Below are 15,564 nucleotides of genomic sequence, written 5' to 3'. Positions count from 1 at the left end.
TCCTGATACCAAAAAAACCTGAGAGACAACAACAACAAAAAAATTTCAAGCCAATATCCCTGATGAACAAACATCAATGTGAAAATCCTCAATAAAATACTGGCAAACCGAATCCAGCAGTACATTAAAAAGCTTAACCACCACAATCAAGTCAGCTTCATCCCTGGGATGCAAGGGTGGTTCAACACATGCAATTCAATAAATGAAATCCATCACATAAACAGAACCAAAGACAAAAACCGCATGATTATCTCAATAGATGCAGAAAAGGCCTTCGAAAAAATTCAACATCCCTTCATGCTAAAAACTCTCACTAAACTAGGTATCGATGGAAGGTATCTCAAAATAAGAACTATTTATGACAAACCCACAGCCAATATCATACTGAATGGACAAAAGCTGGAAGCATTCCCTCTGAAAATCAGCACTAGACAAGGACGTCCTCTCTCACCACTCCTATTCAACACAGTATTGGAAGTTCTGGCCAGGGCAACCAGGCAAGAGAAAGAAATAAAGAGTATTCAATTAGGAAGACAGGGAGTCAAATTATCTCTGTTTGCAGATAACATGATTGTATATTTAGAAAACCCCACTGTCTCAGCCCAAAATCTCCTTAAGCTGCTAAGCAACTTCAGCAAAGTCTCAGGATACAAAATCAATGTGCAAAAATCACAAACTTTCCTATACACCAATAGACAAACAGAGAGCCAAACCATGAGTGAACTCTCATTCACGATTGCTACAAAGAGAATAAATAAAATACCTAGGAATACAACTTACAAGGGATGTGAAGGACCTCTTCAAGGAGAGCTACAAACCACTGCTCAAGCAAATAAGAGAGGACACAAACAAATGGAAAAACATTCTATGCTCATGGATAGGAAGAATCAATATGGTAAAAATGGCCATACTGCCCAAAGTAATTTATAGATTCAATGCTATTCCCATTAAGGTACCACTGACTTTCTTCACAGAGTTAGAAAAAAATACTTTAAATTTCATATAGAACCAAAAAAAGAGCTTGTATAGCCAAGACAATCCTAAGCAAAAAGAACAAAGCTGAAGCCGTCATGCTACCTGGCTTCAAACTATACCACAAGGCTATAGTAACCAAAACAGCATGGTACAGGTAACAAAACAGATATATAGACCAATGAAACAGAACAGAGGCCTCAGAAATAACACCACACATCTACAACCATTTGATCTTTGACAAACCTGACAAAAACAAACAATGGGGAAAGGATTCTCTATTTAATAAATGGTGTTGGGAAAACTGGCTAGTCATATGCAGAAAACTGAAACTGGACCCCTTCCTTACACCTTATACAAAAATTAACTCAAGATAGATTAAAGACTTAAATATAAGACCTAAAACCATAAAAACCCTGGAGGAAAACTTAGGCAATACCATTCAGGACACAGGCATGGGCAAAAACTTCATGACTAAAACACTGAAAGCAATTGCAACAAAAGCCAAATTTGACAAATGGAATCTAATTAAACTAAAGAGCTTCTACACAGCAAAAGAAACTATCAGCAGAGTGAACAGGCAACCTACAGAATGGGAGAGAATTTTTGCAATCTATCCATGTGACAGAGAGCTAATATCCAGAATCTACAAGGAACTTAAACAAATCTACAAGAGAAAAACAACCCCATCAAAAGTGGGCAAAGGATATGAACAGACACTTTTCAAAAGAAGACCTTTATGTAGCCAACAAACAAAAAAGCACATCATCAATGGTCATTAGAGAAATGCAAATCAAAACCACAATGAGATACCATCTCATGCCAGCTAGAATGGTGATCATTAAAAAGTCAGGAAACAACAGATGCGGAGAGGATGTGGAGAAATAGGAACGCGTTTACACTGTTGGTGTGAGTGTAAATTAGTTCAACCATTGTGGAAGACAGTGTGGCGATTCCTCAAGGATCTAGAACCAGAAATACCATTTGACCCAGTAATGCCATTACTGGGTAGATACCCAAGGGATTATAAATCATTCTACTAATAAAGACACATGTACATGTATGTTTATTACAGCCCTATTCACAATATCAGACTTGGAACCAACCCAAATGCCCATCAGTGACAGATTGGATAAAGAAAATGTGGCACATATATACCACGGAATACTATGCAGCCATAAAAAATGAATTCATGTCCTTTGCAGGGACATGGATGAAGCTGGAAAGCATCATTCTCAGCAAACACACACAGGAACAGAAAACCAAACACTGCATGTTCTCACTCATAAATAGGAGTTGAACAATGAGAACATATGGGCACAGGGAGGGGAATATCACACGTCAAGGCCCGTTGTGGGGTGGGGGACAAGGGAAGGGATAGCATTAGTAGAAATACCTAATGTAGATGATGGGTTGATGGGTGCAGCAGACCACCACGGCACATGTATACCTATGTAACAAACCTGCACATTCTACACATGTATCCCAGAACTTAAAGTATAATAATAATAATAGATTTTTTTAAAGAAACAAAAAACAGAATAACAGGTTTGGTTTGGGTCCTGTAGCACTGCAATTTAACTACATTAGTTACAGGACAGGGAGCAATTTAACCCCTTTCATGCTTACTTTCCTTATTTGTAAAGTGGTACTAAACCAACCTCAATAGGTTATTGAAAGAATTAAAAGAGACACCCATATAATGCACCTATCTAGGGATACAATAAGGGCTTAATTATCTATAATTATAAAAGTAGAAGTTACATTTATTGAGTATATGTGTCATATAATATGCTAAGTGCTTTCTAAGTTAAATCATTTACTGGTTGTAATTCTGAGATCATAATTATTGTTCCCATTTTATAGATGAAACTAAAGCTCAGTAAGAGTAAGTAATTTGCCCTAAGTCATACAGCTAGTAAATGTTAGCACTAAACAGTGAAACCAAGTTACTCTGAAGTCTGTTTTTGATTATGTTATGATGCTTCCCTACAATAGATTTTTTAAAGTCTGTAATGTTGAAATACACTCAAATTGAACTGTAATGGTGTATTTTCTATCCATATTATGTCTTATTTTCTTTAAAAATCCCCCATTTCTATTACATTGAGAGACTCAGAAATAATGTGGTTTTTGTTGTTGTTGTTGTTTTCTTAAGTTAGTTTTCCCCAAGACTATTGAATAAATTTGAGTTAATAAAATCAATTGTTGGCCAGCCCCAGTGACTCATGCCTGTAACCCCTTTGGGACGCTTAAGTGGAAGGGTAGCTTGAGGCCAGGAGTTTGAGACTAGCCTGGGCAACATAGCGAGATCCCGTCTCTACAAAAAATTTAAAAAATTAACTGGGCATGAAAGTGTACACCTATAGTCCCACCTACTTGGGAGGCTGAGGCAGGAGGATTGTTTGAGCCCAGTAGTTGGAGGTTGTAGTGAGCCATGATGGCACCACTGCACTCCAGCCTGGGTGACAGAGAGAGATCCTGTCTCTTAAAAAAAAAAAAAAAACCCCAAATCAATAAATTGCGAAAATGGTCAAAATGCACTGATTTGCTGTATAGCTGTCATGCAATGTAACATGAACATTTGTCTACTTGATTTACGAACCGATGTTCTTATACAACAATTTGTCAGTTACAAAAAAAAAAAAAAAAAAAAGATTGTGCCTTTAAGAAGTCCACTGAGGTTGAGAAAGGGTGAAGTATACTTAAGAGAGGTTCTGAACACCCTGGGGGTTCATGCCTGTAGAAGTTGCTTACCTCAGCTCAACTAGCAATAGTTCATACTATCATATCACACATAATAAAATTGAGTACTTGGAAATTTTAAGACTCTAAAATAGAAACACATTTCCTATGGAAACAACTCTGTTCTCTCAGGCCTTCTTGACTCAAACTTCCTCAATCCCCTCCCATTTATACAACTTCTTTTGGAGGAAGCTCAACAAATGAAACAATTAAACAATCAACATAAAACACATTTCCTGCCATTCCTGTTGCAAAAGATGCCAGAGAGCCTCTGATGAAATAGTCAACCAACACTGGAACAAAATCTTATATTCTGCTACACAATGGAAGATACTTTCTATTCCTTCAGATTATTAGTATATTTAAGGATATGAGCTTTAAAAATAGTATGAATAGCTAACAGTTGTTAGCATCACTTATATACTGTATCATTAAAACTGTTAAATATATTTGTAGGTTATAGATCAATAAAATGAAAACGTCCAGAAAGTACATTGCTTAAGGATTAATATCAATTTAAAAATAATATTATTATGGATAGAACTGATTTTTTTTAAAACCTTGATAAAATGATGCCTAAGTTTATTTGAAAGAAACATGCATGAGAAAAAAAAAATTTAAAGAAGCATTACAAGGGAGAATATTAAACTATATTCCTGCTGTTCAATAACTAAAACTGTATGTTACTGATACAAGAAAAGACTGAACTTATTAGAAGACAGTCCAGAAATAAATCAAAGAAAATTGAGAATTTTTTTATTTGGAAGTGCCTCATTTCAACTCAGTGAAGAAAGGATTCATGATTCAATAAATGGAGTTGGGACAAGTGAATCACCATTTAGGGAAAATAATACTATGTAGGGAAAATATAACACCATTTAAGAAAAACATACTTCACACCTTACATCAAAACAAATTCCAAATTGACTAAAGATATGAGTATGCCAAGAGCTATAAAAAAAATACTAAAAGAAGACACAGGCATGGCTTTGAGGAATAATCTTCCAAGTACAATACCAAGACCAAAAATTAAAAACAAAAAAACAAAAAAACAAAAAAACCATTATAAGAATACCGTTTCTGGAATCAGTAAGTGATAATAATCAGTTACAAGATATAAGGTTAATATACAAAAGTCAGTCACTTTCCTATATGCCACCAATGAACAAGTAAAATTTAAAATTTAAAACACATTAGAGGCCAAACATGGTGGCTCACACCTGTAATCCCAGCACTTTCAGAGGCTGAGGCGGGTGGATCGCTTGAACTCAGGAGTTCAAGACCAGCCTGGCCAACATGGTGAAACCCTGTCTCAACCAAAAATACAAAAACTAGCTAGGCATGGTGGTGGGCACCTGTAATCGCAGCTACTTGGGAAGTGGAGGCAAGAGAATCGCTTAAACCCAGGAAGAGGAGGATGCAGTGAGCTGAGGTCATCCCACTGCACTGCAGCCTGGGTGACAGAGGCAGTCTCAAAAACAAAACAAAACAAAAAACACATTACGATTTATATTAAAACATCCAAAAATGAAATACTTAGGTACAAATGTAACAAAATAGGTACAAGATCAACATGAGGAAAACTACAAAGTCTGAAAAAAAGCAAAGAAGAACTAAATACAGTCTCTGGCCTATGATGGTTCAACTTAAGATTTTTCAGCTTTATGAAGGGTTTTTATCTGGACATAATCCCACCATTAAGTCAGGGAATATCTAGACTTATGATGGTTTGACTTACAATTTTTCAACTTTATAATGGGTTTATCCAAATGTAACTCCATTGTAAGCCAAGGAGCATCCTTAAATGGAGAGATATTCCATGTTCATGAAGGGGAAGACTCTATGATCAAATGCCAGTCAGTTCTTCCCAACTTCATCTATACACTCAATGCAATCCTAGTCAAAATCCCAGCAACTTATTTTGTGGATGTCAACAAACTGATTCTAAAATGTATATGGTGAGGCAAAAGATCCAATTAGCCAACACAATATTGAAGAACAAGAACAAAACTGAAGGACTGAAACTACTTGACTTCAAGACTTACTATAAAGTTACAGTAATTAAGATAGTGTGGTATTGGCAAAAGAACAGACAAATAGATCAATGAAACAGAATACAGAGCCCAGAAATAGACTCACATAAATACAGACAATTGGTCTTTGAAAAAGGAGCAATGACTCAGTAACACGGATAAGAGTTTCTTTTTTTTTTTTCTTTTTTCTTTTCTGGAGACTCATGCTGTTGCCCAGGCAGGAGTGCAATCATGGCTCACTGCCACCTCGACCTCCCAGGCGCAAACAATCTTCCCACCTCGGCCTCCCGAACAGCTAGGACCATGGGCCTGTGCCACCACTCCCAGTTATTTTTTTCTATTTTTTGTAGAAGCAGGGTTTTGCTATGTTGCCTAGACTGGTCTTGAACCCCTGGGCTCAAGTGATCTTCCCACCTTGGCCTCCCAAAGTGCTGGGATTACAGGCGTGAGCCGCCACACCTAGCAAGAAAAGTTTTTTTTTTTTAACAAATTGTGCTGGAACAATTGGATATCCACATGTTAAAAAAAAAAAAAAAAAAAAAAAAAAAAAAAGAGATGAACTTATATCCTCCACAAAAATGAACTCAAATGAATCACAGACCTAACTGTAAAGTGCAAAACTATAAAATTCCTAGAAGATAACACAAGAGAAAATATAGATGGACTTGGATTTAATGATGACTATTTAGATACAATACCAAAGGCACAATCCATGAAAGAAATAATTGATAAACTAGACTTCATTAAAATTAAAAATTTCCGCTCTGTGAAAGATACTGCCAATAGAATAAAAAGAAAAGCCACAGGTTGGGAAACAATATTTGCAAAAGACATATCTGATACAGGTCTGCTGTCCAAAATACACAAAGAACTCTTAAGAACCAAAAATAAGAAGGCAGACAACTTGATTATAAATGGTCAAGGACCTTAACAGACACCTCAACAAAGAAGATAAACAGATGGCAAATAAGCACATGAAAAGATGCTCCACATCATATGTCATCAGGGAAATGCAAATTAAAACAACAATGAGATACCACTATACATATATTAGAATAGCCAAAATTCACAATAGTGATAACACCAAATGATGGCAATGATATTCAGCAACAGGAATTCTCATTCATTGTTGGTGGGAAGACAAAATGGTATGGTCATTTTCGAAGACAGTTTGGCAGCTTCTTATAAAGCTAAACATAATTTTATTTTACCATATTATCCAGCGATTGCACTCCTTAGTATTTATCCAAAGGAGTTGAAAACTTATGTCCATACATAAGCCTGGCCATGGATATTTACAGCAGCTTTATTCATAATTCCCAAAACTTAGAAGCAACCAAAGTAACCTTCAGTAGGTAAATGGACAAATAGCTTGATAGCTCATTTATTTTATGTGCTGAATATTATTCAATTGTCTATGGTATGGCTCATACCTGTAATCCCAGAACTTTGGAAGGCTGAGGCGGGCGGATTACATGAGGCCAGGAGTTGGAGACCAGATTGGCCAACATGGTGAAACCCTGTCTCTACTAAAAAATGCAAAAATTAGCTAGGCATGGAGGTGGGCACTGGTTATCCCAGCTACTCGGGAGGCCAAGGGAGGAGAAAAGCTTGAACCTGGGAGGAGGAGGTTGCAGTGAGCCAAAATTGCACCACTGCACTCCAGCCTGGGCAACGAAGTGAGAGAGACTCCATCTCAAAAAAAAAAAAAAAAAATTGTCTGTGGTACATCCAGACAATTGAATAACATTCAGTACATAAAATAAATGAACTATTAAGCCATGAAAAGACATGAAGGAAATGTAAATGTATGCATTTACACTGCATAAGTAAAAACAGTCAGTCTGAAAAGGCTACATCCTGTATGATTCTAATATATGACATTTAGAAAAGGGAAAACTATGGAGATAGTAAAAAGGTCAGTGATTGCCAGGGGTTACTGGGGGAGGGAGGGATGAATAGATGGAGCACCGAGTATTTTTTTAGGGCAGTGAAACTACTCTTTATGATACTATAATGGCGGATGCACCTCACTGTACATTTGTCGAAACCCACAGAATGTACACCACCAATATTGAACCCTAATGTAAACTATCAACTTTGGGTGATAAGGTGGTGTCAACGTAGGTTCATCAACTGTAACAAATGTACCCCTCTGGTGGGGGATGATGATAGTGGGGGAGGTTATGCCTGTGGGGAGAAAGGAGTATATGGAATATCTTTGTACCTTTTGTTCAATTTTGCTGTGAACCTAAAACCGCTTTGAAAAATATGGTCTTTTTATACATGCTTGTGTTTGTTCACTGCAGCACAATTCACAACAGCAAAGACACGGAATCAATCTAAATGCTCATCAATGATAGACTGGATAAAGAAAATTTTATACATATACACCATGGAATACCGTGCGGCAATAAAAAAGAATGAGATCATGTCTTTTGCAAGGACATGGATGGAGCTGGAGGCCATTATCCCTAGTAACTAACAAAGGAACAGAAACCACATACGGCATGTTCTCACTTGTAAGTGGGAGCTAAATCATGAAACCACATGGACACATAGAGGGGAACAACATACACTGGGGCCTACTGGAGGGTGGACCATGGGAGGAGGGAGAGGATCAGGAAGAATAACTAATGGGTAGTACTAGGCTTAATGCCTGGGTGACAAAATAATCTGTACAACAAACCCCCATGACACCAGTTTACTTATATAACAAACCTGCACATGTACCCCAAACTTAAAAGTTAAAAAAAATAAATTTTGAAGTGAAAGGAAGATATATACATATATATATACAATTTTTTTTAAAGTCACTGGCTTTGATTACATAAATATTAAAAATTATATGGGAAAAACTGCAAAATTAAAAGATAATATATTGGAAAAATATTCAAAACAAATGGCAAGAAAAAATCTCTAATATATTAAGACCCTATAAATCAAGATAGATATAAACTCCCCTAAAAATGTGGGCAAAAAACATTGCTTCAGGCTGCTACTTGAATCCCAAAATCCATTCTTCCTTCCTTCCATAGTAATGAATTTTCAGCTGGGCACCCAGCTAAAGTTATAGCTTCTCTTGCAGTTAGGTGTGGCCATGTAACTTAAATTCTTGCCAAATAATGTCAGCTGAAGTAATGTGTGCAACTTCTTTTGCACTTGTTTAATAGCAAATTACTGTACTTGCCTTCAATTATTTCCCTTTCTTTCTTCCTTAACCAGGAGATGGAATATGGATGGAAAATAATTCAGTTTTGCTAATTCAGGTAAGGATAACACCAGGGGATGATGGAACAACATGATTTAAAGAACCTGGGTCTCTAAATGATAATCAGAGTCACTCACCAGCTAGAACTACTCACTTATGTGAGAAAGAAAGCAGCTCTTATTTAAAATATTACATTTTTGGTTTCTTGTGCTAGCAACTTAGCATATATCCTCACAAATAGAATAAAAGAGGAAATTCTCACAATAAGGAAATATTAATGGCTTACAATTATGTGAGAAAATCAATACTCTCATGCTGAAAATGTAAAATGATACCATCTTTGATCAAAATAACAGCACTAGAGTACAAAGGTAAGAAGGATAATCACAGGGTTGTGTATGAAACAAAAACCTGAAATCAAGGTGGGATATGGTAAATAAATTATGGTACCTCCATACAGTGGAATGCTGTGAAGCATTAAAAATGATGATATGACAAATAGATCATCTTTCATCATAATAGAAGACCATGTAAAAATTATCTTGTGCTCTGAGAAGGCATATGTATCAAAAAATGACACATTATATAGTTTGGTAAAGAAAGCATAAAATTTATGATCTTTGAACTCTGTCACAAGAGAAGGATTTTGTAACATATTAGATTAATCTAATTTTACTGTTACCTTATAGACTAGAGCTTTGTTAACATTGGATCAGATTTTGATAAAGGGTAAACGCCTCTTGCCATGACTTGTTTTACTATCAGAAATTTGACTGCTTTGAGTTGTCAGTCTACCACACAGTGCCCTGCAACTTGGATATTCCCAAACTTTTCTCCTGAAATAACTTTTAATAGAAGAGGAAACTGAGTATTTACTTCCCGAGATCCTGGAGAAGGCAAAAACCTTCCAAGATTTTAGAAGTCTTGTGTTTTATCTTAAAAGTTCATGTACATTTGGCATTCTATAGTGTGACTTTTTATTTTACTATAACATGGTTATGTTTTAAGTTACTTTCCAATTTAATTAGTTAACATATTTCTCAAATATATTTTGCAACATCAGTATTGCAGAAACATGCCACATTTATCCTGTGGCCTTTTTCTAGCTGCGAAGTATGTATACAATAAAAAGAACACAGGCTTTGGATTAAATCCTCGTTTTGCCAACTACTTGTCCTATCAAGCTGGGCAAGTTACTCAACCTAATTAAGACTTCATTTACTCATCTGTATAATAGAGGTGACAATGTCTAGGTGTGGAGTCTTTATGTAAATGAGCAGAGCAACACTCAGAAAAGTATTTTCATTTGCTGAATATGTATGCTTTACAATATACTGAACATTTACATTTCATCTTGTTTTCAGTTATGACTTGATAATACATTTTAACTGTCAATTACTATTCTACCAGCTTCCACTTTATTTAACAATTTAACTAATACCTGTAATTGTGCTTTTCTTAGCTGTTGGCTGGTGATTTGAGCTTTTTGTTGCATCATATTTTCAATTCGTTGGTTGACCTGCTTTTCTTTCTTGAGTTCATTTCCATAAAATCTGGAGCCCTATGGAGGAAAACAAAACAAAGCATAAGAAAAATATCTGAAAGAAAGCATCACTGTAGTATAACCTGGTGGCTAAAAGCACATACTCGGGAAACAGAAGATTAAATTTAAAACTTAGCTCTACTACTTACTAGATTGGTGACCCTAAAATTATTTAATCTTTCTACATCTCAGTTTATTTGTAAGATGAATTTATTAGTAGTTAATTAAATTACAGGATTGTTGTGAGGCAGTACTTAGCATAGTACAAGCTCTCTGAGATGAATTCAGATTTGCATTCAGAAAAGAACAGTATGTCCTAGGTAGGATCCACAGGGCATATAAAAGGCCTTAATGAGTTGGGTCATCAGTTATCTCTTGCATTAAAAAATACTCCTTACAAAGTATTTTCAAATATTTAATGTTAAGTCATTAAAGAAAATGTAGAAAATAATTTTAAAAACTGCCCATCATTTCATCACTGAACATAGTGTCCATCCATTTATCTGGTTGATAGACATTTAGCTTATTTTCACTTTTTGGCTACAGTGAAAAATGCTATCGTAAACATTTGTGGACAAGTTTTCATGTGGACATCCGTTGTCATTTCTCTCAGGTATGTACCTAGGAGTGGGGTTTCTGTGTCATATGGTACCTCTATACTCAACCTTTTGAGGAAATGCCAGTCCGTTTTCCAAAGTGGTTGAACCATTTTATAATCCCATCAGCAATGCAGGAAGGTTCCAATTTCTCCACATCCTTGCCAACATTTGTTACTGTGTCTTACTTATTATAGCTATTCTAAGCAATACTAGTATAAATGGCATCTCTTTGTGGTTTTTAAATTTGTATTTGCCTGATGACTAATGATACTGAGCATCTTTTCATGTGCCTAGAGCCATTTGTATATCTTCTTTACTTAAATGTTTATTCACATCTTTTGACCATTTTTTGATTCGGTTGCTTGTCTTATTGAGTTGTAGACATTTTCTGTATATTCTGGATATAAGTCTTTTATCACATATGTGTTTTACAAATATTTTACCCAAGGCACACTGATCTTTTTCTTTCTTTTTTTTTTTTTTAAGAGATGGGAGGTCTCATTATGTTGCCCAGGATGGTCTCAAACTCCTGATCCTCCCACCTCAGCCTTCCAAAGTGTTAGGATTACAGGCGTGAGCCACCACACCTGACCTTTTTATTTTTATTGCTGTCTTTTGAAGCGTAAACATTTTAAATTTTGATGAGGACCAATTCATCAACTTTCTTTTATTGACTGTGCTTTTAGTATCACATCTAAATTTCTGCCTAACTGAAGGTCTCAGAGGCTTTCTCAAATTTTCTCCTAAAAGTTGTATTGTTTTGGCTTTTTAAGTCTATTTTGAGTTAATTTTGTGTATGGTATAAGGGGTTTATTATTATTATTATTATTATTATACTTTAAGTTCTAGGGTACATGTGCATAACGTGCAGGTTTGTTACATATGTATACTTGTGCCATGTTGGCGTGCTGCACCCATCAACTCGTCAGCACCCATCAACTTGTCATTTACATCAGGTATAACTCCCAATGAATTCCCTCCCCTCTCCCCCCTCCCCATGATAGGCCCCTGTGTCTGATGTTCCCCTTCCTGAGTCCAGGTGATCTCATTGTTCAGTTCCCACCTATGAGTGAGAACATGTGGTGTTTGGTTTTCTGATCTTGCGATAGTTTGCTGAGAATGATGGTTTCCAGCTGCATCCATGTCCCTACAAAGGACACAAACTCATCCTTTTTTATGGCTGCATAGTATTCCATGGTGTATATGTGCCGCATTTTCTTAATCCAGTCTGTCACTGATGGACATTTGGGTTGATTCCAAGACTTTGCTATTGTGAATAGTGCCACAATAAACATATGCGTGCATGTGTCTTTATAGCAGCATGATTTATAATCCTTTGGGTATATACTCGGTAATGGGATGGCTGGGTCATATGGTACTTCTAGTTCTAGATCCTTGAGGAATCGCCATACTGTTTTCCATAATGGTTGAACTAGTTTGCAATCCCAACATCAGTGTAAAAGTGTTCCTATTTCTCTACATCCTCTCCAGCACTTGTTGTTTCCTGACTTTTTAATGATTGCCATTCTAACTGCTGTGAGATGGTATCACATTGTGGTTTTGATTTGCATTTCTCTGATGGCGAGTGATGATGAGCATTTTTTCATCTGTCTGTTGGCTGTATGAATGTTTTCTTTTGAGAAATGTCTGTTCATATCCTTTGCCCACTTTTTGATGGGGTTGTTGTTTTTCTTGTAAATTTGCTTGAGTTCTTTGTAGGTTCTGGATATTAGCCCTTTGTCAGATGAGTAGATTGCAAAAATTTTCTCCCATTCTGTAGGTTGCCTGTTCACTCTGATGGTAGTTTCTTTTGCTGTGCAGAAGCTCTTTAGTTTAATGAGATCCCATTTGTCAATTTTGGCTTTTGTTGCCGTTGCTTTTGCTGTTTTAGACATGAAGTCCTTGCCCATGCCTATGTCCTGAATGGTATTACCTAGGTTTTCTTCCAGGGTTTTTATGGTATTAGGTCTAACATTTAAGTCTCTAATCCATCTTGAATTAATTTTCGTATAAGGAGTAAGGAAAGGATCCAGTTTCAGCTTTCTACTTATGGCTAGCCAATTTTCCCAGCACCATTTATTAAATAGGGAATCCTTTCCCCATTTCTTGTTTTTCTCAGGTTTGTCAAAGATCAGATGGCTGTAGATGTATGGTATTATTTCTGAGGACTCTGTTCTGTTCCATTGGTCGATATCTCTGTTTTGGTACCAGTACCATGCTGTTTTGGTTACTGTAGCCTTGTAGTATAGTTTGAAGTCAGGTAGTGTGATGCCTCCAGCTTTTTTCTTTTGACTTAGGATTGTTTTGGCAATGTGGGCTCTTTTTTCATTCCATATTAAGTTTAAAGTAGTTTTTTCCAATTCTGTGAAGAATTTCATTGGTAGCTTGATGGGGATGGCATTGAATCTATAAATTACCTTGGGCAGTATGGCCATTTTCACGATATTGATTCTTCCTATCCATGAGCATGGTATGTTCTTCCATTTGTTTGTGTCCTCTTTTATTTCACTGAGCAGTGGTTTGTAGTTCTCCTTGAAGAGGTCCTTTACATCCCTTGTAAGTTGGATTCCTAGGTATTTTATTCTCTTTGAAGCAATTGTGAATGGAAGTTCATTCATGATTTGGCTCTCTGTCTGTTACTGGTGTATAAGAATGCTTGTGATTTTTGCACATTAATTTTATATCCTGAGACTTTGCTGAAGTTTCTTATCAGCTTAAGGAGATTTTGGGCTGAGACAATGCGGTTTTCTAAATATACAATCATGTCATCTGCAAACAGGGACAATTTGACTTCTTCTTTTCCTAACTGAATACCCTTGATTTCTTTCTCTTGCCTGATTGCCCTAGCCAGAACTTCCAACACTATGTTGAATAGGAGTGGTGAGAGAGGGCATCCCTGTCTTGTGCCAGTTTTCAAAGGGAATTTTTCCAGTTTTTGCCCATTCAGTATGATATTGCCTGTGGGTTTGTCATAAACAGCTCTTATTATTTTGAGATACGTTCCATCAATACCGAATTTATTGATAGTTTTTAGCATGAAGGGCTGTTGAATTTTGTCAAAGGCCTTTTCTGCATCTATTGAGATAATCATGTGGTTTTTGTCTTTGGTTCTGTTTATATGCTGGATTACATTTATTGATTTGCATATGTTGAACCAGCCTTGCATCCCAGGGATGAAGCCCACTTGATCATGGTGGATAAGCTTTTTGATGTGCTGTTGGATCCGGTTTGCCAATATTTTATTGAGGATTTTTGCATCGATGTTCATCAGGGATATTGGTCTAAAATTCTCTTTTTTTGTTGTGTCTCTGCCAGGCTTTGGTATCAGGATGATGTTGGCCTCATAAAGTGAGTTAGGGAGGATTCTCTCTTTTTCTATTGATTGGAATAGTTTCAGAAGGAATGGTACCAGCTCCTCCTTGTACCTCTGGTAGAATTCAGCTGTGAATCTATCTGGTCCTGGACTTTTTTTGGTTGGTAGGCTATTAATTATTGCCTCAATTTCAGAGCCTGCTATTGGTCTATTCAGGGATTCAGCTTCTTCCTGGTTTAGTCTTGGGAGAGTGTAAGTGTCCAGGAAATTATCCATTTCTTCTAGGTTTTCTAGTTTATTTGTGTAGAGGTGTTTATAGTATTCTCTGATGGTAGTTTGTATTTCTCTGGGGTCAGTGGTGATATCCCGTTTATCATTTTTTATTGCATCTATTTGATTCTTCTCTCTTTTCTTCTTTATTAGTCTTGCTAGCGGTCTATCAATTTTGTTGATCTTTTCAAAAAACCAACTCCTGGACTCATTGATTTTTTGAAGGGTTTTTTGTGTCTCTATCTCCTTCAGTTCTGCTCTGATCTTAGTTATTTCTTGCCTTCTGCTAGCTTTTGAATGTGTTTGCTCTTGCTTCTCTAGTTCTTTTAATTGTGATGTTAGAGTGTCAATTTTAGATCTTTCCAGCTTTCTCTTGTGGGCATTTAGTGCTATAAATTTCCCGCTACACACTGCTTTAAATGTGTCCCAGAGATTCTGGTATGTTGTATCTTTGTTCTTATTGGTTTCAAAGAATATCTTTATTTCTGCCTTCATTTCGTTATGTACCCAGTAGTCATTCAGGAGCAGGTTATTCAGTTTCCATGTAGTTGAGCAGTTTTGATTGAGTTTCTAAATCCTGAGTTCTAGTTTGATTGCACTGTGGTCTGAGAGACAGTTTGTTATAATTTCCATTCTTGTATATTTGCTGAGGAGTGCTTTACTTCCAATTATGTGGTCTATTTTGGAATGAGTGTGAAGTGGTGCTGAGAAGAATGTATATTCTGTTGATTTGGGGGGGAGAGTTCTGTAGATGTCTATTAGGTCCGCTTGGTGCAGAGATGAGTTCAGTTCCTGGATATCCTTGTTAATTTTCTGTCTTGTTGATCTGTCTAATGTTGACAGTGGGGTGTTGAAGTCTCCCATTATTATTGTATGGG

The 15,564-nt window shown here is 36.4% G+C and overlaps 1 protein-coding gene across 8 annotated transcripts in view; it reads right to left on the bottom strand.

Moving 5' to 3' along the window:
• The window catches only part of POLK (DNA polymerase kappa), an 88,558-nt gene that overhangs the window by 36,613 nt on the left and 36,381 nt on the right, over positions 1 to 15,564 (bottom strand). For all 8 annotated transcript variants that reach the window (XM_078004881.1, XM_078004884.1, XM_078004885.1 and 5 more), the window contains one exon: positions 10,403 to 10,522. In XM_078004881.1, the coding sequence (XP_077861007.1) occupies positions 10,403 to 10,522 (120 nt within the window). The remainder of the gene's footprint in view (positions 1 to 10,402; positions 10,523 to 15,564) is intronic.

The sequence above is a fragment of the Macaca mulatta genome, chromosome 6, assembly GCF_049350105.2.
Source record: "Macaca mulatta isolate MMU2019108-1 chromosome 6, T2T-MMU8v2.0, whole genome shotgun sequence".
Taxonomy (NCBI): domain Eukaryota; kingdom Metazoa; phylum Chordata; class Mammalia; order Primates; family Cercopithecidae; genus Macaca; species Macaca mulatta.
The sequence above is the reverse complement of the archived record's forward strand: the minus strand, read 5'-3'. Positions and strand labels throughout refer to the sequence as shown.